The 22,437-nt window shown below is 40.1% G+C and overlaps 1 protein-coding gene across 7 annotated transcripts in view; it reads left to right on the forward strand.

Annotated features, from left to right (window-relative positions):
* fto (FTO alpha-ketoglutarate dependent dioxygenase) overlaps window positions 1-22,437 on the forward strand; it is a 439,188-nt gene that overhangs the window by 122,771 nt on the left and 293,980 nt on the right. For all 7 annotated transcript variants that reach the window (XM_078210887.1, XM_078210889.1, XM_078210888.1 and 4 more), the window contains one exon: window positions 16,031-16,150. In XM_078210887.1, coding sequence (XP_078067013.1) covers window positions 16,031-16,150 — 120 coding nt within the window. The remainder of the gene's footprint in view (window positions 1-16,030; window positions 16,151-22,437) is intronic.

Raw genomic sequence — 22,437 nt, forward strand, 5'->3', positions numbered from 1 at the left:
CAATCCCAGCTGGTAATACCGGACAAGTCAGATCCCAGAATGAAACCTGGCTTGATAGATCCAACCATTTTTTTAAAGCCATAGAGGAAGGTTACTGAATAAGTTCATAGGAGTCTACTGATGAACACTGAACACAGAATAAAATATTGATTAAAACAAGAAAAAATAACTATATTACATCAGGCAACAAGGTTGGAAAGGTCTCAATACAAACACAAGAGAATGATTCAAATGTTCATTATTCCTTCACCCCAGCTATATCTTTACAGATCGATACAGATTCAAAAAGATAAAGCAATTTGCCATATACAATTTATACTCTAATATTCAGGGTAAGTGTTCAGTACATGTGAACCAACTGGCAAACTATGGTCAGACACACTACGCTCCAAAGTAAATTATATATTTATTCAAAGCAGATGCTATGGATTTCTCAACAGCCCACCCAAATGCTTGTCACACTGTGAGCCAACCGGTCTCGCTGAAACTGCCTTTCTCACAGGGCTTCCCAGTCTTCAAATTTGAAGAATTCATCTTGTAATTCTCTTCAAACTTTGCTCCCTCTCAAAGCAACAAGGATCCATCTCCAAGGTTTCAATCTCACCTTGTGAGATTCCTTTCCTCTGGATCTCGAAGTACATTCAAGCTTCACCTTCCAAGCAAAATTTCAGATCTTTGGACATGCCGAGCAGAACGCTACTGCTCCAAAAGACCCGCAGTAAGGAGTCACCAACCTTCGGCTGCTTCCTCTGGTCTTCAGGGCTTCTCTGAAGCCAGCTTTGCTTCAGGTCTTCACCTGCATTTCCTTTTTAACTTGGACCCTTTTTATTTGTTCCAATCATGTATGTTGACTCAAGGGAATCTATCTCTGATCCCTATCTTTGTCCCTCCCTGGGACTTTTTTGTGGGACCTCTTTCTGCCCCATACACTGGTTGGGACCACCTTCTTGGTTTGAAACCTTCTCCCTGTCCCCCACTCCCCATATCCTGCTTCCTGGGGCACCTTCTCTCGAATGGCACTCCAGTTCCAGGTCACTTGACCCGGTAGTTTTGCGCCGTTTCAATTCTTTGTTTCCTTTTCTTCTGCATAGGCAGGACCGGTTCCCACTCTTAAGGACATAAAAGAAACAAACTGTAAATGTGCACAGGACTGATTCTTGGCCTGAAGACATGAAAGATGCCAACTGCACGTATAGCCATTCTCCATCTGGTGCCCACACACAAACATAGAGAATCAATTTGAAGACCCAAAAATGTAAAAACAAAATCTGAACTGTGTGTGCTGCCATTTCCTGGCCAGTGTATGTGTGGACATCCCGAGGCCCACTGAGAACTGAAGCTCCCAAACTATGACTTTAATTTAACTGATGGTAAGTATCGGAGTTTGTTACACCAAGGAACAACTTCAGCAACAAATGGACAGACATTCTCATGCCTATGAAGAGTTTGGTTTGACCATCAGCATCAGGAAAGCAAATATCATGATTCAGGATATTACCATACTATTATACCGCCGTCTATTAACATTGACAATGTGACACTGGAGGTTGTTGATACATTCAGATATATAGGCTCTAGAATCACCAGCAATCCGTCACTTAGTGCTGAAATCACATGCATCACAATAACTGCAGCTATTACGTCCAAGTTGAGTCCAAGCTCCTCTAGACCTGGACAAGATGTGCTAGAAGGGGGAAAAGGCTGAACAGTTTTCATCTTTTGCTGTCTGAGATATACCTTGACATCTCTTGGCAGGATACAGGCACCTATTCAGCAGTTCTGGAGCATACTAATCCCATCAGCATTGACTCCTGCTAAGCCAACAAAATGGGTGCTTTGGTCGTATACCAAAACTCGTTTTGCGTCATTAGAACTTTAAAGGGACCTAGAGAAATTGTTGGAATGGGTGGACAGTTTGCAGAAAAATGTGAAGTGGTTCATATTTGTAAAAAGAAAATGGAGAGACAGTATAAAATAGAGGGTGCAGGGACAGAGGAACCTGGGTTTATGTATGCATAAGTCATTGAATGTGGCAGGAGAGGTTGAGAGAGCGATCACGAAAGCATATGGCATCCTGTGCTGTACTAATAGTGGCATGCAGTACAAAAGTAAGGAGGTTATGTTGAACTTTTATAAGTCACTAGTTTGATCTCAGCTGGGGTATTGTGTCCAGTTCTGGCTGCTGCAGTTTAAGAAAGATGTGAAAGTATTGGAGGGAGTGCAGAAAAGATTCACTATAATAGTTACTGGGTTGAGGAACTTCAGTTATGAAGATAGATTGGGGAAGTTGGGACTGTTTTCCATAGAGAATAGAAGAGAAATGTTCAAACAAAATAACAAAAATATTTTATGTCCCAGTGATTTTTCACAGGTTTTGCACATAGCAGTATCCTGGCGATTGATCTTCATTTCCACAAGACTCCAGGCCAAATTGGAGGGTTGGCAGCCCAAGAACATTCTTGGGATCTCTTAATAAGATGAACTTCATTGCAATGTATATAGGGATTTGTGACAGTATATAATGAAATTTGGGGTAGACCATTTAGGACGGAGGTGAGGAGACATTTCTTCACCCAAAGAGTGGTGAATGTATGGAACTCATTACCACAGGAAGTAGTTGATGCCAAAACATTGAATGCATTCAAGAGGTGGCTAGATTTGGCACTTGGGGTGAATGGGATCAAAAGTTATGGAGAGAAAGCAGGATTAGGCTATTGAGTTGGACGATCAACCATGATCATAATGAATGGTGGAACAGGCTCGAAGGGCCAAATGGCTTCCTCCTGCTCCTTCTATGTTTCTATGAAATTTAACTAAGCCGTTTCTGTAAAGATATAATTGATCCATAATATTTGTAGACCAAGTGGTCATGTGACAGAATCCTGGGAGTTCTTCCTGGAGCACAGATTAAGCATGTAGTAGTTGCTTAACTAGTGAATAAATTATTGTTTGTTATATGTACTTGGTCACCAGTCTTTGGGAACCCAACACTTCTACATGGTGTCAGGAGTTGGCAGTATGGCGCAAGGACTTTGTCACATCGACCTGATTCTATTCGATGAAACTAATGCGGACAGCTGGGTCAAGTTTGAAAAGGAACGAATATCTATTGTGATGCTGGTCAATTATTTAAAACTTGAAGCTGCCCTGTGTGCAATGTAGAGTAGCCACACCTTCCATGTGAATCAAAAAGGTACAAGTTTACACTTTACTAAATCTAGCGGGCCCCAAGGCCGTTGAGACGTTGAGTCAACGAACAAAGAAAATTACAGCACAGGAACAGGCCCTGCGACCCTCCAAGCCTGCACCGACCATGCTGCCTGACGTAACCCCCCTATGCTTCCAGGGACCATAGCCCTCCAATCCCATCTCATTCATGTACTTGTCAAGACGCCCCTTAAAAGTCACTACCGTATCCGCTTCCACTACCTCCCCCGGCAACGAGTTCCAGGCACCCACCACACTCTGTGTAAAAAAATCTGCCCCGTACATCTCTTTTAAAACTTGCCCCTCGCACCTTAAACCTATGCCCCCTAGTAATTGACTCTTCCACCCTGGGAAAAAGCTTCTGACTATCCACTCTGTCCATGCCTCTCATAATCTTGTAGACTTCTATCAGGTCTCCCCTCCACCTCCGTCGCTCCAGTGAGAACAAACCAAGTTTCTCCAACCTCTCCTCATGGCTAATGCCCACCATACCAGGCAACATCCTGGTAAATCTTTTCTGTACCCTCTCCAAAGCCTCCATATCCTTCTGGTAGTGTGGCGACCAGAATTGAACACTATATTCCAAGTGCGGCCTCACTAAGGTTCTATAAAGCGTCAGCATGACTTGCCAATTTTTAAACTCAATACCCCGGCCGATGAAGGCAAGCATGCCTTCTTGACTACCTTCTCCACCTGCATTGCCACTTTTAGTGACCTGTGTACCTGTACACCCAAGTCCCTTTGCCAATCAATACTCCTAAGGGTTCTGCCATTCACTGTATATTTCCTATCTGTATTGTACCTTCCAAAATGCATTACCTCACATTTGTCCGGATTAAACTCCATCTGCCATCTCTCTGCCCAAGTCTCCAACTGATCTATATCCTGCTGTATCCTCTGATGGTCCTCATCGCTATCCGCAAATCCACCAACCTTTGTGTCGTCCGCAAACTTACTAATCAATCCAGTTACGTTTTCCTCCAAATCATTTATATATATATACAGCAAAGGTCCCAGCACTGATTCCTGAGGAACACCACTTGTCACAGCCCTCCATTCAGAAACGCGCTCTTCCACTGCTACCCTCTGTCTTCTTTGACCGAGCCAGTTTTGTATCCATCTTGCCAGTTCACCTCTGATCCCATGCGACTTCACCTTCTGCACCAGTCTGCCATGAGGGACCTTGTCAAAGGCCTTACTGAAGTCCATGTAGACAACATCCACTGCCCTACCCTCATCAATCATCATCGTCACTTCCTCGAAAAACTCAATCAAGTTCGTGAGACACGACCTCCCCTTTACAAAAAACCATGTTGCCTCTCACTAATACGTCCACTTATTTCCAAGTGGGAATAAATCTTGTCTCAAAGAATCCTCTCCAATAATTTCCCTACCACTGATGTAAGGCTCACCGGCTTGTAATTACCTGGATTATTCTTGCTACCCTTCTTAAACAAAGGAACAACATTGGCTATTCTCCAATCCTTTGGGACCTCCCCTGTAGCCAGTGAGGATACAAAGATTTCTCTCAAGGCCCCAGCAACTTCCTCTCTTGCCTCTCTCAGTATTCTGGGGTATATCCCATCAGGCCCTGGAGACTTGTCTACCTTGATGTTTCTCAAGAACCCCAATACCTCCTCCTTTTTGATCTCAACATGACTTAAACTATCTACACATCCTTTCCCAGACTCATCATCCACCAAGTCCTTCTCTTTGGTGAATACTGATACAAAGTACTCATTTAATACCTCGCCCATTTCCTCTGGCTCCACACATAGATTCCCTCCCTTGTCCTTGAGTGGGTCAACCCTCTCCCTGGCTACCCTCTTGCTCTTTATATATGTGTAAAAAGCCTTGGGATTTTCCTTAATCTGCTGACCAATGCCTTTGTCCTTTGTGTTTCAAATGGAGGAGGAGAAAGAGGACCTTAGAATAATTATAAAAAGTTTGAGAAAGTTTGCCTGCCATTGAAGAACATAATGCTCAACAGGCATGTGTTTAACTCTACAATCCAAAGGCCTGACAAATCGATGCAATCATACACAGCAGCTTTGAAAATCTTATGAGAAATGTGCATTTGACACTCTTACTGATGAGTTAGTCAGGGACTGAATATTCTGTAGGGTCCACTGTCACTTAGTCCACAAGCACCTGCTGCAAGAGAAAGATGTAGCACTACAAACAGCCATCAGCATCTGCATGTTAAATACACTGTCAAAAAAGCAGCAAGGAGTTTAGGCAGGAAACTGAAGTTTTCACGGTCCGGGGCACACCCTGCCACAACACCCTCAGAACAGAGCAGCCTGTTGGGCATATGGTAAGTGCTGCAACAAATGTTGAAAGTAGAATCAATTTTCAAAATGCTGCAGATCAAAATCCCAGCAGCTTTCTTTTGACAAGAGCCACACTGCAGCCGGTCAATCCTCCAAGGTTAGGAGCATCAGCAAAGTGAATGGACTGGAGCTCAGCCAGAGCAACCAAACGACTGAGCCTTCAGCAACACACTACTGTGAGAGGTCGACATCGTCGCTGAAAAGAATGAGATCTTCACCACCCTGAACATGATTTACAATAACGGACAACCGAAAGTAAAGATAGTCTCGGGAGCAAAGTGTAATGTGTTACCCAGTCAATGCTATGGGAATTAGACCCATATGCAGCACTGGACCTTATTACCTAGGTGGACTTTGTGGTCTATGGTGAATAAACCATTCACATGGAGGGTGTGGCTACTCTACATTGCACACAGGGCAGCTTCAAGTTTTAAATAGTTGACCAGAACATTAGTCCACTGCTAAGTCTTCAGGACTTCCCTTCATTTTTAAAATTTTCCTTAACTAGCTGGATTTTAGATTTCCGGCATCTGTTTTCTTAACCATTATTTCACAGTATGGCTTTTCTTCCAGTAAAGCTGAGAGAGGTGTTCCCTCTTTAGCCTTCTAAAACCAACTGCTTCCAGCAGAGCTGTGAGAGCTGCCTTCTCTCTTAACTACCTATCTCTGACTCTAACTGCGATCAATTTAACTAAACTAAATTTTAAAATGTCTCTACCTTACAAGGTCCCAGTTGCCAAGCAGCCACTGCTGATTTATTTACTGTTCACATCTAGTAGCCCTCTCTAAGCACAATAAAATCACAGTTGGAATTGAAACCAACCGCCACGCATACAAGCATCTTTGTCCAGCATGAATCTGATACAGATTTTAACCTTTCAGGCACAAACATTAAGTTCAACCCACTTAAAACTGCATATTTCTAATGTTTACCAATACAAATATAAATCCCTTAAAACTACCTTTGTTTTCTAAACAAATGTATCGGTTGATGAAACTGGGTATTGTAACTCCCATAGTCGCGGCCACAAAATAGGTTTCAGCAATGGTGGTTGCAATAAGGATATGCATTAACCCAGTTAATTTAAAAAAGGTGATGATGGTCAGACCCCATCACCCTATGAAGACAGTGGAACAGGTGATAGCAGTTATGCCTAACGCCAAGGTTTTCAGCATCCTGGATGTGAAATGTGGGTTCTGGCAGATCGTGCTGATTAGGAATCTTCAAAGCTTACAATATTTATGTCTCCGCTCGGCAAAAATGTTTCTGCGTATGCCCTATGAGATCTCCACTGGCAATGAGGTCTTCCACTGGTGCATGGGAGCAACTCTTTGCAGGGTAACCCTGTAAAATTATTGTTGATGGCATCCTGGTCTGGGGTGGTACTATGAAAGAATATGATGCACAACCTTGCCTTGTCCTTGACAGAATCAGCACCATATAGCTGAAGCTTAACGCTGCTAAATGTTGATTCAGGGTCAACCAGGTTCCCTATGTGGGTCATTTACAGCCGATGGCCTGAAACCAGATCCAGACAAGACGACAGTTATAGGACGGATGGCCATCGCTGTGAACAAGCACACTTTACAACACCACCTTGGTTTGACAAGTTATCTTTCTAAGTTCATCCTATGTTACAGTGAAGTCACTGGACCTTTTCATCAGCTCCATTAAACTGTCGAATGGTATTGGCAGGAACATCATGCAGCAGTCTTCAACAGATTCAAACAGGCACTCTCAGCTCCACTGTTGTTACAATACTTTGACATTAGAACACCTGTACTCATATCAGCAGACACCTTCTAGCATGGACTTGGCGCAGTCTACATACAGAACAGCAGACCAATAGCTTTTGCATCAAGGACCCTCACTAACACTGAGAATCATTTTGCTCAGGTCATAAAGGAACTCCTCACTCTAGTCTTCACCTGTGAGAAATTTCATGACTTCATATATGGTCATCCTGCAACTGTTGAAACTGATCATCAGCCACTCATAGCTATTCTAAAAAAACCTCTTCACATTGCGTCTGCACAAATTAACCATACAGGATGGACTGATACTGCATGGCTAGCAATTTGTCATTCCTACTTCTTTTCAGAGGTACTACACTCAGCAACTTCACCAGGGGCACCCTGGATTGGAAGCCACCAGATACAGGGACTAGAAATCACTAAACTGGCCCTTCATGTATGCCAACATGGTGAGAAAGTCTCCAAATGTGCACCATGCAATGCACTCAAGCCACATCAAACAAAAGAACCGCTGCACCTACATGAGGCCCTGGAACTCCCATGGTCATTCGCAGCAGCTGACATTTTCGAATGGGATGGTAAACAGCATTTGGTTTTGGTTGACTCGTATTCCAGGTGGTTTGAATTTAACTACTTGCTAAACATGATGACCAACAGTTATCATCAAGCTGAAGAGTCATTTTGCCACACACGGTATCCATCAGAGACTCATGACAGAGAGTGCTTACCAATTTATCGCCACTGAATTTAAAAACTTGGAATATACATGGGACTTTGAACATAGAACCATATAAATGATATAGCATAGAAGGGGGCCATTCAGCCCTTCTTGTCCATGCTGACCCAAAGACACTCAAGTGCCCTTTCTAATCCTATCTTCCTGCACATGACCCATAGCCCTCAACTTACAGCACTTAAGGCGCAGATCCAGGTACTTATTAAACAAGTTTAGGGTCTTTGCCTCCACCCCCCATGCAGGCAGAAAATTCCAGACAGTGACCACCTGCTGCATAAAAAAGTTTTTCCTCATGTCCCCTCTAATCCTTTTGTGTTTTAACTTCAATCTATGTCCCCTAGTTCTAAAATTCTCCACCAAGGGAAACAATTTTATCCTGTACACTCTATCTTTTCCCCTCATAATTTTGTACACCACTCTCAAGTCAACCCTTGGCCTTCTCTCTTCTTCGGAAAGAACCTCAACTGCTATAGTTCTCCAGCCCTGGCAACATTCATGCAGATCTTCTCTGCATTTTCTCCAGAGCAATTGCGTCCTTCCTTAATGTGGTGACCAAAACTGCACTTAATACTCCTGTTGTGGCCTCACCAGTGTCGTAAACAGTTTCATCATTATATTCTTTTGTATTCTATACCTCTGCCAATGAAGGAGAGCGTGCCATATGCTTTCTTTACCACCTAATCTACCACCTCATCTACCTGTATTGTACCTTTTAGGAACCTGTGCACTTACATGCCAAGATCTCTCACTTCATCTATCCCTCTCAGTATATTCCCATTCATTGTGTATTTCCTTTTACTGTTTGACTTCCGTAAATGCATTACTTCACACTTGTCAGAGTTGAACTCCATCTGCCACTTTCCTGTCCACTCCACCAACCCATCTATATCACAAGCAGCCACCTATACTCACAGTCCAATGGCTTGGTGGAATGGACGATGCGCTCAGCTAAGAATCTTTTAGAGAAGTGTGCTCAGGATCACACTCCTTAGCCTGCGAAAAATGCCACAGCAGGGTCAGCCCTTGTCAGCACAGCAACTATTCTCCAGGCGCACCAGGACTACAATTCCTACTGCTAAGCTCGTTTGCAGCCCAAACTCAAAACCAGTATGAGTGGTTCGCTCATGGGACACCAATTAAGAGGGAAGCTGTACTATGATCACAATGCTCAGAGGCTTGGTCCTCTAATGCTTGGTCAAACAGTCAGGTTCCAGAGCACACGTGACCATGACAAGTTGGCGGTGGTACACAACCATGCCCCGCAGCCAAACAATTAATGTGGGTAGCCACGGACGATACCCACTGTGAATGAAACCGACATCACCTACTACAGGTATCAGAAGAAGCCACAGTACTCTGGCCATTCAGCTGACAACACATGCTGAGTGCCTGAGTGCAGTGTCGTACATTTCAGATGGAGTGGAAATAGGGCCCCTCCAGAGGCCTACACAACATGATCTGCACCCATTGGGCACGCCAGTGGAGTGCCCCAGGTCATCCACGCTGAGGACACGAGCCTGAAAACATCTGGAGCACAGCCAACTGGTACAATTACATGCTCAGTGCATATGACCATGTCAAATTCGAGGTGCTAAGACTATGTAATGAACTAGTCTGCAACTGGCCTTTGCCTCTCTTCTTTAAACAATAAAACAGAGGGCGGGGGGAGGAGATGCAATAGGCTATGTACCAGCTGCAACCGCTCAAACCGTGTCTCACCCTATGTAAATAGTTATGTATTGTTGGCCTGTTCAATCTGTATGTTCTATAATGATTTGTACACATTTAATGTTTGTGCACACTGTAATATCTCAGTACCGCTGGTTGTTCCAAATTAAACTGGGAAGATGTAGACCAAGTGGTCACATGATGATGTGATGACACAGTTACCGAAGAAGACGGGAGTTCTCCCCGGAGCACAGGCAGAGTCCAAGTGGGTAATGGCTGCTCGGCTAGTGAATTAACTATTGTTTGTTATAAGTCCTTGGTTGCCGGTCTTTGGGAACCCAGAACTTTTACAATACGAATGCTCATTTACCCGTTGTCCACATAAACACAACTACAGTAATTTTGACACCATAGCACATATCCGATGCATTATAAAAATGTTAAATTGTGAAGGCAATGCTCTATCGGTGCTTGTTTCACTTTGAAGTGTGCTCACCACTAACAGGACTTCAGTGTAATTTGCTCACTTGTGCTGTAATTCGCCCAGCCCTGGTGTAATGAGTCTACATTCTTAAACTTCCAACGTATTTACATCACAGAAACCTGATTTCAAGTCTGATTTCAGAATTGCATTTTAATTATTTGTCTCTGTACGCAGAAAAATAATAATCGAATCATTAATAATAATGGAAAAGCAAGCATGCATAATTCACAGGTATACAGGGAAAGCTCTATTAATCTAATTTGGTTTAAATCTTTAACAGGCTGTCTCTGTGGCTTGGAACCACCAAATCCTGAGTTTAAATTTCCTTTCAAGGTAGACTGAACTAAACCCTGGGTGTGTCCAGATGAACTGCTCCACCAATCCAACAATGTTCTTGAAATAAAAGAACTGGATCGGCTGTAATCTTCAACTAAGTCACTGCTAGCTTGCTGCCAACCACATATTTTTTGCAGCTGCGTTGTTAAACTGCTCCTGCTTCCAAACTGTTCCTGCAAACAGCCTAATGCAGCTCTCGAGTATAAACAGATTTCAAACAGTTTGATGTCTTTACCTCAGAAATTCATTATTCTGTGCCAGGTTGTACTGCTCCTCCAACACTGTGCTCATGTAATGTTATTTATGCTGGATTCTTTTTGAATGCAAAACTTAGTCGTGTTAAAGAACCATTATTGTCACAGGAGACACTTTTTTTCAACCAGGTTTGGAGGCAGAAGAGTTTGCAAGAGACAGATACTGACATGATAATATAATGTATTGTTAATCACAGCTATCACTATAAATTTTAACAAATGTAACAGTGCGTCACAAAATTCTGCTATGAAATCTACAATGTTACATGCAGCATTAACTTGCACCAATTTGGGAGCCATTTTCTGTTCAATACGTTTCCTGTTCAATACTTGTCTTTATGTGGTGATAATGCTCTGTTAAAAGAAAATGTAGGTAACTTTGAACTACACTGCTGTCTCTCTCATTTAGATTCATTGTACAAAGTATTTTACGTGTGTCACTTTGTCTCTCTTGGACAGCAGTGGTTCTTTAACGCTGCTAAATTTTACATTAAAGAAAAATCGGTATAAATAACATTACAAGAGCACAGTAGTTGGAGGAGCAGTAAAATCTGGCACAGAATAATGATTTTCTGAGGTAAGATATCAAACTGTTTGAAATCTGCTAATACTTGAAAGCTGCATTAGGCTGTTTGCAGGAACAATTTAGAAGCAGGAGCAGTTTACCAATGTTCTGTTCATTTTTATTTAAACACTGGATTATAAATCCAGTGGAACTGTTTGCAGAATTGTGAAATAGGGATACAGCAGCATTGTGGAATATTGCCTACCATTTCTACTGATACCCTACTTCTGCTTTTGTTGTGGGAGTGCAGTGGTTGGAAAAGCAGTGAAATCTGACCCAGATACTAATACAGAAAGGGTAAGGTTTAAAACTATTTCAATACTCTCTGTGTCATACATTTCACAATAAAGATTTTAAAATAGATGGAATTTTAACGATGTAACTGAATAAAGGGTCCAGCAAGCGTCAAAGGAAATAGTTTCTGAAAGTCCTCAGTCGAATTTTGAGAGCCCTGGAGCAAGGAGCAACAATTTTTGCAAATTATCATGTTTCAAATAATGTAGAAATACCTATCTGATGCATCCATTCGCAAGCAGAGGTATTGAAGTCAGATTCACCAATATCTGATCATTGTGGATTGGTTTTGTTCGCTGATTTTAAGCTTCAATAAAATGTAGTCAGTAGAACGAATGCATTGACACTGTTAATAGTGCACTTCAATTCATAAAACTATGCATTTGAAATTTATTCACGATTAAATCTCAGGTTTAAAGTAAGCCGTAGAAAAACTGTTGACTCGGATCCATATTCAAAATGGAGGGTGGATCACAGGTAGAAAGTCCTTTGGGTTTGAATGTAATTTTACATGGAGAATTTGTTTGGAAGAGGCAATTTTGGGGCTGGGGCAAGTGGGGGGGATGATGTGGAGGGGCATTGGTGGTAGTGAATCATTGTACTTGTTAAGGTAAGGGATTCTCATTGCAGCTAATGTGGGTACTTAATGTAGGCATCAATCACATTCAAGCCTGGTACAGCATACAAAGTAAAACTCATTTTGTTTTACCTTAACCAAAGATCAGAATTGTATCCTATCCCTAGTGTGACATTTTCCCAGCTATCCTGACGTTGCTAACCAAATTGTCGGTAGACTATACTCACTGGTAATTAGGTATATTATTGACCGCCAGGTCAGGACACCCCAGAAATTGTTTACTCTTTATCCTGCAATCAACATCACAAAAGCAGATTTTCTTGTCGTCATCACATTGCTGTTTGTGGGAGTTTGCTGTGTGCATGTTGGTTGCTGTGATTCCTACATTACAACAGTGGCTACACTTCAATAATACTTCATTAACTGTAAAGCACTTGGAGATGTCCAGTGCATGTGAAAAGTGCTATATAAATGCAGGCTTTGTTTTCTTATTTCGGGTCACCAGTAATTTCTGGGAGGAAGAGACTAAGAACTTAAGAAGTTGCATGCGTCACCACTTACCCATATCATGTGTGGGGATGTCTACAGGAGCCAAAGTCCCATTATTCTGCTTGACTGTACAGTATAGGGGTTCATGGGGTCATCTGAAAAGTGGGCCATTAAGATATAGAAGAAATCATTATGAATAGAGTTTCAAACAATTGCTAAATAATGGGATATTGCTGCAGTGCTATTGGAACCATGCTGGAAAAAATCTAATTTCAGATAAGAATCTTACAATGAAGCAAGAAGATGCTCTCGTCCCATTAATCAGGGCTGAATTTGAACCCAGGCCAAAGGGTAAAAAGGGCATTGCACTGACCCAAAATGCCACCGAGTCCCAGGGTCTTGGGTAATTTTGTATATTTAAATCAGATCCTCATTACTTTGGAGCAGCTAGGTTGCAGCAGGGGGCAGGCAAAAGTAATTTTGCCTTGCAATGAAAATAATAGGATTCTAAGTTTGTTTGTGACAGTCATTTTAGTTGAAAAAAGGGGGATATTTTGAACTATCTCACTTAAGGGATGTCAGGATGCGTTGGTCTTTTTTTTGTTGCTGTGCTATTTTATGGTGTAAAACCACAGCAGCCACTGCAGAGTTCTTTTATCATCCCTCGGGGTTTTGATCAGGGAAGGCTGCTTGAGCATTCTTGCTTTCAGGGATTCAACTTAACCAATATTTTTGGTTTTTTTGCCAAACCTAATGTTAATTATTCATCACGAGTTACAGAGAAATTAAGGAGACATTTATTCAGGGCTCAAAACTAATGCTGATGAACAGGAAAACTTGTTATTTTAGTTTTGTGCTTGGCATTCGGGCTGTGGTTTGCAAGCAAGATTTCCATTCCAGTGCACTAATATCTCGTTAATTAGACTTGCATGAAGCTCTGGTCTTTATGGTTTCTTATGTGACTTAGATTCATCCTTTTTTTCCAGAAGACCCTTTTAGCTCCTATTCTCTACAATCAATCAAAAGAATGAGACTGCAGATCTTGAGTAGTTGAGAAAGCCTACTTCAAGGACCTCTGAGCATCTTCATTTTCATCCTACAGATGAGTGCAGATTGTCAAGTGCAAGCATTAGTAGAGTTTCCTGGTTTGGAGGCCAATGTTAGACTGTGTGTTGACCCCTTATTGATCGATCTTTAAATCGTGATTACTTTCTGCTAATGTGGCAACTATAGCTTGGAGCATTATTTTGTCAGCTGCAGTGTGGCAGGGAGCTTATATATTTACAATATTGAAGGTTACAGGGAAACTCAGCAAAATAGAGTAATACAGTTCACATTTTCACAGGCAGTAATTTCCCAAGTTAAATCCAAATGCTAAATAGAAAAATCAAGCCTGTAAACCACCTCCCTTTCCAATTCCTTGAACCGCAAGCATCGTTGCCAGTATTTTCCCTTTTACTCACGGGCAGATCTGAGGTGACCCTCAAAGGGCTGCCGTGGTAATTTTTCGCCCAACGAAGTTGTTCACTTGATTGCTAAGGAGTAATAAATGTGTGTTGACTGAAAATTCCTCACAATGTGAAATACATTTGTGATCGTTACTAGCATAAAGGGAAGGTGTAATTTTCTAGTTTCACATTTCATTTCTTTGTTTGTAGCTTTTCTTAATGTGCACTCAACACAGAACAGACAGCACAAAATGACAGCATATGTGATAAATTCAAGGCCTGCAATATGCAGCAGTGAACAATGTGGCTCCAAAACCGAGTTTTGTGTTTCCAAGCTTTTCTGTTCTGATACTATTCAAAAATTGGAATTCAATTCCACTTATTTTGGCTATGCGAATGTTCTGTGTGCAAGCCACATAGGAGATGATGCCTATCATAATATTCAGTAAAAACACACAAAAATTATCACTATCTTCAGTAGCTGCTGTATGATTTTTTCCTAAACCTTTCTGCAAGGCAATATGTGAATGATTATTTAAAACTGCTCCATTTTAAAAAAAATTGAATCTCCATACACAAATGGCAGTAGTATATTTGAGTTTCTTTTCTAAACTTGTAACCACATGTTCATATGGATAAAATTAAATCATTTTATGAGATATGTTGATTTTATTCCAGAGGCATCTAATCAACAAGACCCATGACTCCTGTGTGTGCGTGTGTTTGTGTGTGTGTGTGTGTGTGTGTTATGTGGGGGGTGAGTGTGTTATGGGGGGGGTGGTGGTATATGCTAATACGGTATTTGTTGCATTTTCACATGTACTTGCCAGGATTGACTGTGACTTGTACACCTTAAAAGAGAATTTTTGCCCAGAACTGAATATTTTGCTTGTTTTTGTTGAACACACCATGTACATCACACATTCATTGGAATGTACAAGGATCATTGTTTATAAAACTGCAACTATAGCTAATATGAAGCGTAGGAATAGGAGCGAGTCTCTCAAACCCATTTCACCATTCAGTTTCATCATGCCTGATCTGTACTTTATTCCATTTACACACCATCAATGCATAGCCATTGATACCCTTGCAAACAAATTTTGGCAGTGTGACTTACACTGGCAAGATGTTTACCGTAATCAATAATAGGAGATAGCTTACAGGATTGGATCTTAAGAATAGTGATATGAGTTTTAAAATCTTAAAAACAAGTGCTGGAAATGCAGATGTCTTTCAGCATCTCTGAAAGTAGAATAAAAATGGTTTACGTTTCAGACACATGGACCCTTTGCTAGTCTACCTCAAGATACTACACCCAGAATGTTAACCTGAAGGTATTCTTTGCTAATGGGTGGATTTGGTGTGTATTTATTTCAGACTTCCAATATTTGCAACCTTTTTCTTAATATTGAGCTCTTTCTATTTAGAACATTTAAGTACAGGTTATTGAGACTAATGATGATGCTATACAAGTTTGCTTAGTGCTTATGGGTAATATTCAGCTTTATGCAGGGGTGGCACAGTGGTTAGCACTGCTGCCTCACAGCGCCAGGGACCTGGGTCGATTCCCAGCTTGGGTCACTGTCTGTGTGGAGTTTTCACATTCTCCCTGTGTCTGCGTGGGTTTCCTCTGGGTGATCCGGATTCCTCCCACTGTCTGAAAGACGGGCTGGTTAGGTGCATTGGCCATGCTAAATTCTCCCTCACTGTACCCAGAGTGTGGCAACTAGGGGATTTTCACAGTAACTTCATAGCAGTGTGAATGTAAGCCTACTTGGACCAATAAATAAACTTTACTTTTGCTTTTAATACCAATCAACAGTAGTGCCGAAGTGATTGGAGATCTTTTCTTTCAAATGGAACTGTACTTTCTTGTTGCAGGTAGAATTTGAGTGGTTGCGACAATTCTGGTTTCAAGGAAAACGGTCTGCAAAGGCGAGCGACTGGTGGTTTGGACCAATGGCAGTGCTGGAGAACTCTTGGCGAAAGATGGAGCAAATGGTATGTAAATCATTGCATCTTACTGGGTCCAACAGTGGTTGGTGAATCATGCCTTGTTAATATAAATGTGCTCCTCCCTCTATAATTCTACTTGAAATAAAATTGCAGTTCGTGGTTCAGATTAATGTCTGACAGCGATGGATTATTTCTATCATTAAAATGATAAAAATACACTGAACATGGAGTTAAGTATAGCAGTGGAAGAATAAAGCCCTTTTGGAAGTCTTTATTAAGCAGTTGATGCAAAACCATGTGACACTAATATGAAGCAGGCTGGCGCCAACAGCTCTCCTTGGATAATGTTTATTAGCAATCACGTGGATGAAAAATCTCAGATGAAGGCAATTTATGATCCTAATTTAATTCGCACAAACTTTAATTCACCAGCACCCCTGTCTTCACTGACCTACATTGGCTTACAGTTATGTAACACCTCAATTTTAAGTCTCCTCCACATCTGTTTAACTTCCTGCAGTCCGAGAATCCTTTGAGACATCTGTGCTCCCCTAATTCTGGCATCTTAAGCATTCCTGATTTTAATTGCTCCGATATTGGTGGTCATTCCTTCAGCTGGCAATGCCTTAAGCTCTGGAATTCCCTCCCTACACCTCTCTCCCTCTACCTTTTTTTCCACCTTAAGAGATTCCTTAAAACCTACCTCTTTGACCAAGCTCTTTGACCGACACTCCTGTGAAGCATCTTAGGACATTTTACTACATTACGCTGTACAAGGGATTTTCACAGTAACTTCATTGTCGTGTTAATGTCAGCCTACTTGTGACATTAATGGATAAAAAAAGACCAAGTGGTTAGTTTGCTGCTTTTCTATGGCTAACACATTGATGAGAACTTAATGTTGCAATAACATTTTTCTTCCAAAATCCTCATTTGGAAGCAATTAACCAATCTGTCACCTTGGATGTCCATAAAGTGACACTGCAGAAAGTGGGGGTCAGGGCACAAGCCGAGTAGTATTTTGTATTTTCAGTCACCTGCAGAGCCTGATGTAGTTGCAGAATTAAAACAGCAGAGGGCACTATTGCACCAGCAGTACACTGGAGCTGCAGCAGCCAGATACTAGGAAAGCAATTCATACCATTTAACAACAGGAGAATGTAACCTATCATTTGAAAATAACCTTAGTCAAACTTACACATGGAGGTCTATTTACTGAAAACCTCATTTGTGCAATAAATCAAATGGTTAACTTGACTGACAGGAGTAGGTTTTTAATGAAAGCGATTTGGATGGAAATTTTGGCTCAGTCTTAATAACAAATATGTTGGTTGGTTCATATGAAACTGGTAACATGCGTAACAGATAACCTGGCTCCAAAAAGTCTCATAAATGGCTGTATTCCAGTCAAACGGGGAATACAGATTTAATTGTTAGGATTTAAACCAATTCAAATAAAATAGGCCAATATGTAAAATGATTGAAGAGAGAGTACTTGAGCAAAATATATACCTGCTGCGATCATTGTTCATGTCTGTCAATTAGTGCGTGTCAGAATAGTCTGTATCTTATTGTACTTCACTCTGAATCATAATACATTTATAATTTATTTTACTTTTTTTGACAATTATTTAATTTCAAAATATTTTATCGACATCGTCTCAAATGTGGTGGCAGGTAAATCATTCCGATTTTCTGACACACACCATGGTGTCAAGAAACTGATTTGTAGAATTGGCATTATAGTTTGGAGCACCACAGTACAATAGAATGATGGGATAGAGCTCAATCTCCCACTGATTTCGTTTGCGCCATTATGGAGAAACACTGAGAGCTTCTTCACAAAAAAGGAGAAAATAAGTCACAAAATCACAGAGAGAGAGTGTGAGGGTATCATTCCTAGGCTGATGTGACATACTTTCTTGCAAGCCAGCTCAAAACCAGCGTTGACAAAGACTTGGTCTGTAGCCTGTCTGTCATTTCAGCTACGGAAAGTGTTTTGGCCTTTGGGACCAGAACAGGGGAAGAATGTGAGTGGAATTAGAGGGCACATCCGTATATCTCCAATAATAAAAATGTTCACTGTGTCAAAGCGAGCTAACGTTTCTTGACTTTAAGTTTGGGAAGTCAATATTTAATGTATCCATAATAGTCTGCAGCGATCCTGTACAACCAGATAGGAATCTGATTTTGACATCCTAATTTCTATTTCTACACATATGCTTTGTGATTTCTAAAGTTCTGGGTTGCAATGCACCAACTAAACAGCATTGTGCTCAATATAATTTGCGCTAAAGCATTCATTTAAAATAATTTAAATTATATCATTAGTTGCATTTTCATCGCTGATTTTGTTTTAGTCAGATATAAAAATACATTTCTTTTACAAGTCTTCAAGTAATTCAACCTAATTTGCAAATGCAGAGCTTATTTGCAGGTCCTTGCTTGATGTTTGTAAGACTGATCATTCATATTCCAATAAACAATCGTTCGAAGCATTTCAGCTTCCTCTTTTTCTCTGCAAAGTGTATATTTTTCCTACAAAATTAGATGTCACTAAAGTATGAATGGTGCAAGAGAAAACCATTTTGTGATTTTTGTGGCCTTTTTAAAAGGAAAATTCCTTTGGAACTTAAGTGCAATGCTTTATTACCAGAATTGTTTATAGATAGTATGCAGTCATGTTCATGTGAACAGTATCCTGATGGGATAAATAGTGTGCACCACTTTAGGTGAGATTCCATATCATGTCCCTTATTATGCTTGCTGAAAAGTCTTACTGCACCATCCAGAATTATAGGTCCAACTGTATGTCATCTTTACTTTCTGCAAACTCAAAGCTATGAAAAATTTTCATTAACCTTTTTTTATCTCAGTAGTCATCTTAAAAGGAAATTTATTTTGGCACTTTAGTTTCTGAAGATGATATAACTGGTTGGAAGACTCCCTGTCACTGACAGTGTTGCGGGAGTTTAATTGGAATGATGCAAAGGGTTAATTAGTTTCCCTGCAGTTTATTAATTCAGCTCCCTCATACTGCCAGTCTGAGTACCTCCTCCATACCAAACCTTCTGCTGAGGTCAAAAGAATCACTGAGAAAAACATTACTTTTAAAGGAAGAAGAGCAAGAGGAAAAAGCTTTTTAGAGACAAACATAATCCTTTGTAACTGTTTAGTTTAAAGATATACCACTGATGAAACTCACTCTTTAAAGAATGTTTGTTTGTGTCTGTATGATGACTGTTGGCTGCAGTGTTCTCACACTGACTGCCATGCTTGCTAGTTTGCCTCATAGTGCTGTGAGAATTGTGGATGTGCCCTCAAACAACCATTGAAATGACACAGGGGCTTTCAGTGGCGCGTTTGTGCAAAGGTACAGTGCCCGTGCAGAGCTCTATGTTGGGTTTGGTGCTCTCACAAGCATTTGGCGCTTTCAAACACATTCATTAGAAGGAGCCATTATGCTAATCCAGCGAGCTGCTGTATGATAACCACATGCTGCTTTACATGCTTTTCTGCTTTCTGTGCTACAGGAAAGGTTTAAAAGTTCACCATCTCTTTTGTTGACCTACATTTGCTGAATTTTTAAAACCATCATCAATCAAATTTACACACTCCTGTTTCGCATGTCTCAGCCTCCTTACAATTTTTGTGCAGTATTGTGGGTTACTTCAGTAAAGTCAATTTTGCAGAGCAAAGCCCTCTTATTATCATACCCAACAGTACAATGATGGCAGCTGGTCTTTGCCAGCCAGCACGTTCAATATTAAGCAGCTGTAGCTGAACAGGTTTATGTATATTTAAAAATGAAAAGAAAATAAATTGGTAAACTAAGAAATTATAAGAAAAATGGCTGTAAAAGTATTGGGAATTGGGTGAATAAGGAGAAATAGTGCTGCTGCTATAGTTTGATTTGGCTTAATATGATACGCGCAGGTGTATGTATTTATGTTAAACTTATTAATTGTGGATAATTGGACTATTTTTAATCTCGAAATATATGCTTCATGAAACAGATTGTATTACAGCTTGAAAAACGATGAGTGCTGCTGAAGTGAATAGAAAGTCTTTTCAAATTCCGCAATCGTAAAAAGATTGGATAAAAAGCAAGTTTAACCGTGACTGATCAAGTGCCATCTTACTTATGTATGAAAACTTCCTTTCTTGCATTGTGCAATTTAAAAAAAATCAAGGTCCTTCAGGAATGAGAAGCAATTTCCCGTGGAATGCTGGGTAGGAGGTGGCCATGTACCTCAGTCTCACAAGTTCTACATGGTACATCCCACTTACCTTTCGAATTCTGACTTTTCTTGATATTTTCCTGAACCCAATCCTTTTCGCTATCAGGACCAGTGTTTGATGAAGCGCAGTGCCCAATATCAGGAAGAATTTCAACTGCTGAAATTCATAGCTGAACTATGAAATAGAACATGTCTGACCCTGACAATGGTACAAAAATGTAACGGTAGTCTTCCTGAGTTAATGACAGTTTTGAATTTTATTGGCCGATTTCAACTACTTTTCAGAATATCATAATATCATTTTAAATAAAGTACCAGTAAATTAGGTCATCAATACCTCCTCTTCCATAAAGCTCATTGCACTTTTTTCAAAAATACTTTCTTGGGATTGCCTCATACATTTTGTACAATTTGAAGAAAAATATGTCAAATAATTTTACTGTGTATGCTGGCTGCAATTTTTGACTAGCTTTTTAATTACACTACTTTACATCATTTTAAAAGAGGATTTAGGATGGAGATTTAAATTGGGAAGGACAATATAAAGATCCTACTTTCTAGATTCTAAGATTTAAAGATTCTAACTGCTAACCCAGAAAATATGCAAAATTGAGAATTTGTTATTTTCTAGGCTAGGAGTCTTTTTTCCATACATTATTAAGTCTGAATAAGACACAGAATTTTGGGACTCATTATAAAGGAAATTTCCAAAGGAATAAAAAATAAAACTTCAATTATATTAATTTTTAAATCACACTAGCATTTTTAAACTTTTATAAAAAGGTATAATTTAAAATATACAATTGTCATTGCATTGACAATATCTTTGGGACAGATTTCATTGTTATCAGTATGATGTGTATATATTCAAACCAACTTAACTCAAAATGCCGCAGAATGGTTGTAGGGAAAAAAATTCTGTGTTTTGCAGATAGGTTTCAACTATTTGTTTGGGAGAAAATTATTATTAAATTTCTAATTTCAAGGTGCCATGGTTCTTGAAAGCACAAGTCAAGAGTAGATCTTTTATACTTACCATATTCTAATGGCACTATTTATTCCTGGCATTTTATCTCCCTGTGGACAGTTTCCCCCCACAGTTTTCACTGTTGTGATGTAAATGTTGAACCTTCCATTAAAATGACATCCAGATAAAGCATCAAGCATTTTTGCAAAATATTACCCTATGAAATGATGAGCTATTAGATGAATGATGCATTTATTGAAAGATGAAGGTTAAGTAAATGTTTGTGTTTCATAAAAGGTACCTGAGATTGAAGCATTATCAGGTGTGAGATTAAGATAACCGTCAACACCATTCAAAGATACAGTTACCTTTCAAAAGAACCCATACAAGCTTTGCTTTCTGAGTAAAAGAGGGAACATAAAAAGCCAGAATCTCTTGTGAGATGATTGAGACTTGCAGTGGCTGTTCCGAGATGCGTAGGATAGCAGCCCGTCTCCTAGAGTCTGAAATCATGCAAACCTGAAGGCAGCAAAAATTCATATCAGCTGCAAAATGGTAAAATCTGCAGAGGTAGCCTAAAAACAACTTTTGTGTTTGTAAAAAGAAGACTCATAATGAAATCCAAGTTAAATATGTTGCATGTAATTAACAGAAACTACTTTAGCAAAAGACAATTAATTGTAACATATTTAAATATTTAGTGTTGAAGTACTGGTGCCCGGCTCCCAACAGTTTGTCCAGGAGCTTACTTGTTCACAAAATAATAGAAAGGTTTTGATTTCCTTCTCCATTTAGCAATGTGTAAGTACTGCATAATTAACATTGGTACATTTAGTTTAATTTACATTTTGTGAGGTATTTTGACTGAAAAGCATTACTTCCTGCTAGCTGCTGGCAGTGTCTCCTTTGCACTCAGATAAATGTAACATTCGCTCCATCACAGAATGAAAGGCAAGCAAAAAGCATCGTGTGAATAACATTAACGGTTATATTAGTGGAACCTCTGTGGAGCGTTCCTACGTTTAGTTAGGGAAGATGCAATTTATGAAAACGCTTGTGGGAGTGCAACATATATAAACAAGGCAAGGCGTGAAAACATCAGCATTTCAAACACATTTGCTTTA

The sequence above is a fragment of the Mustelus asterias genome, chromosome 4, assembly GCF_964213995.1.
Source record: "Mustelus asterias chromosome 4, sMusAst1.hap1.1, whole genome shotgun sequence".
Lineage (NCBI taxonomy): Eukaryota > Metazoa > Chordata > Chondrichthyes > Carcharhiniformes > Triakidae > Mustelus > Mustelus asterias.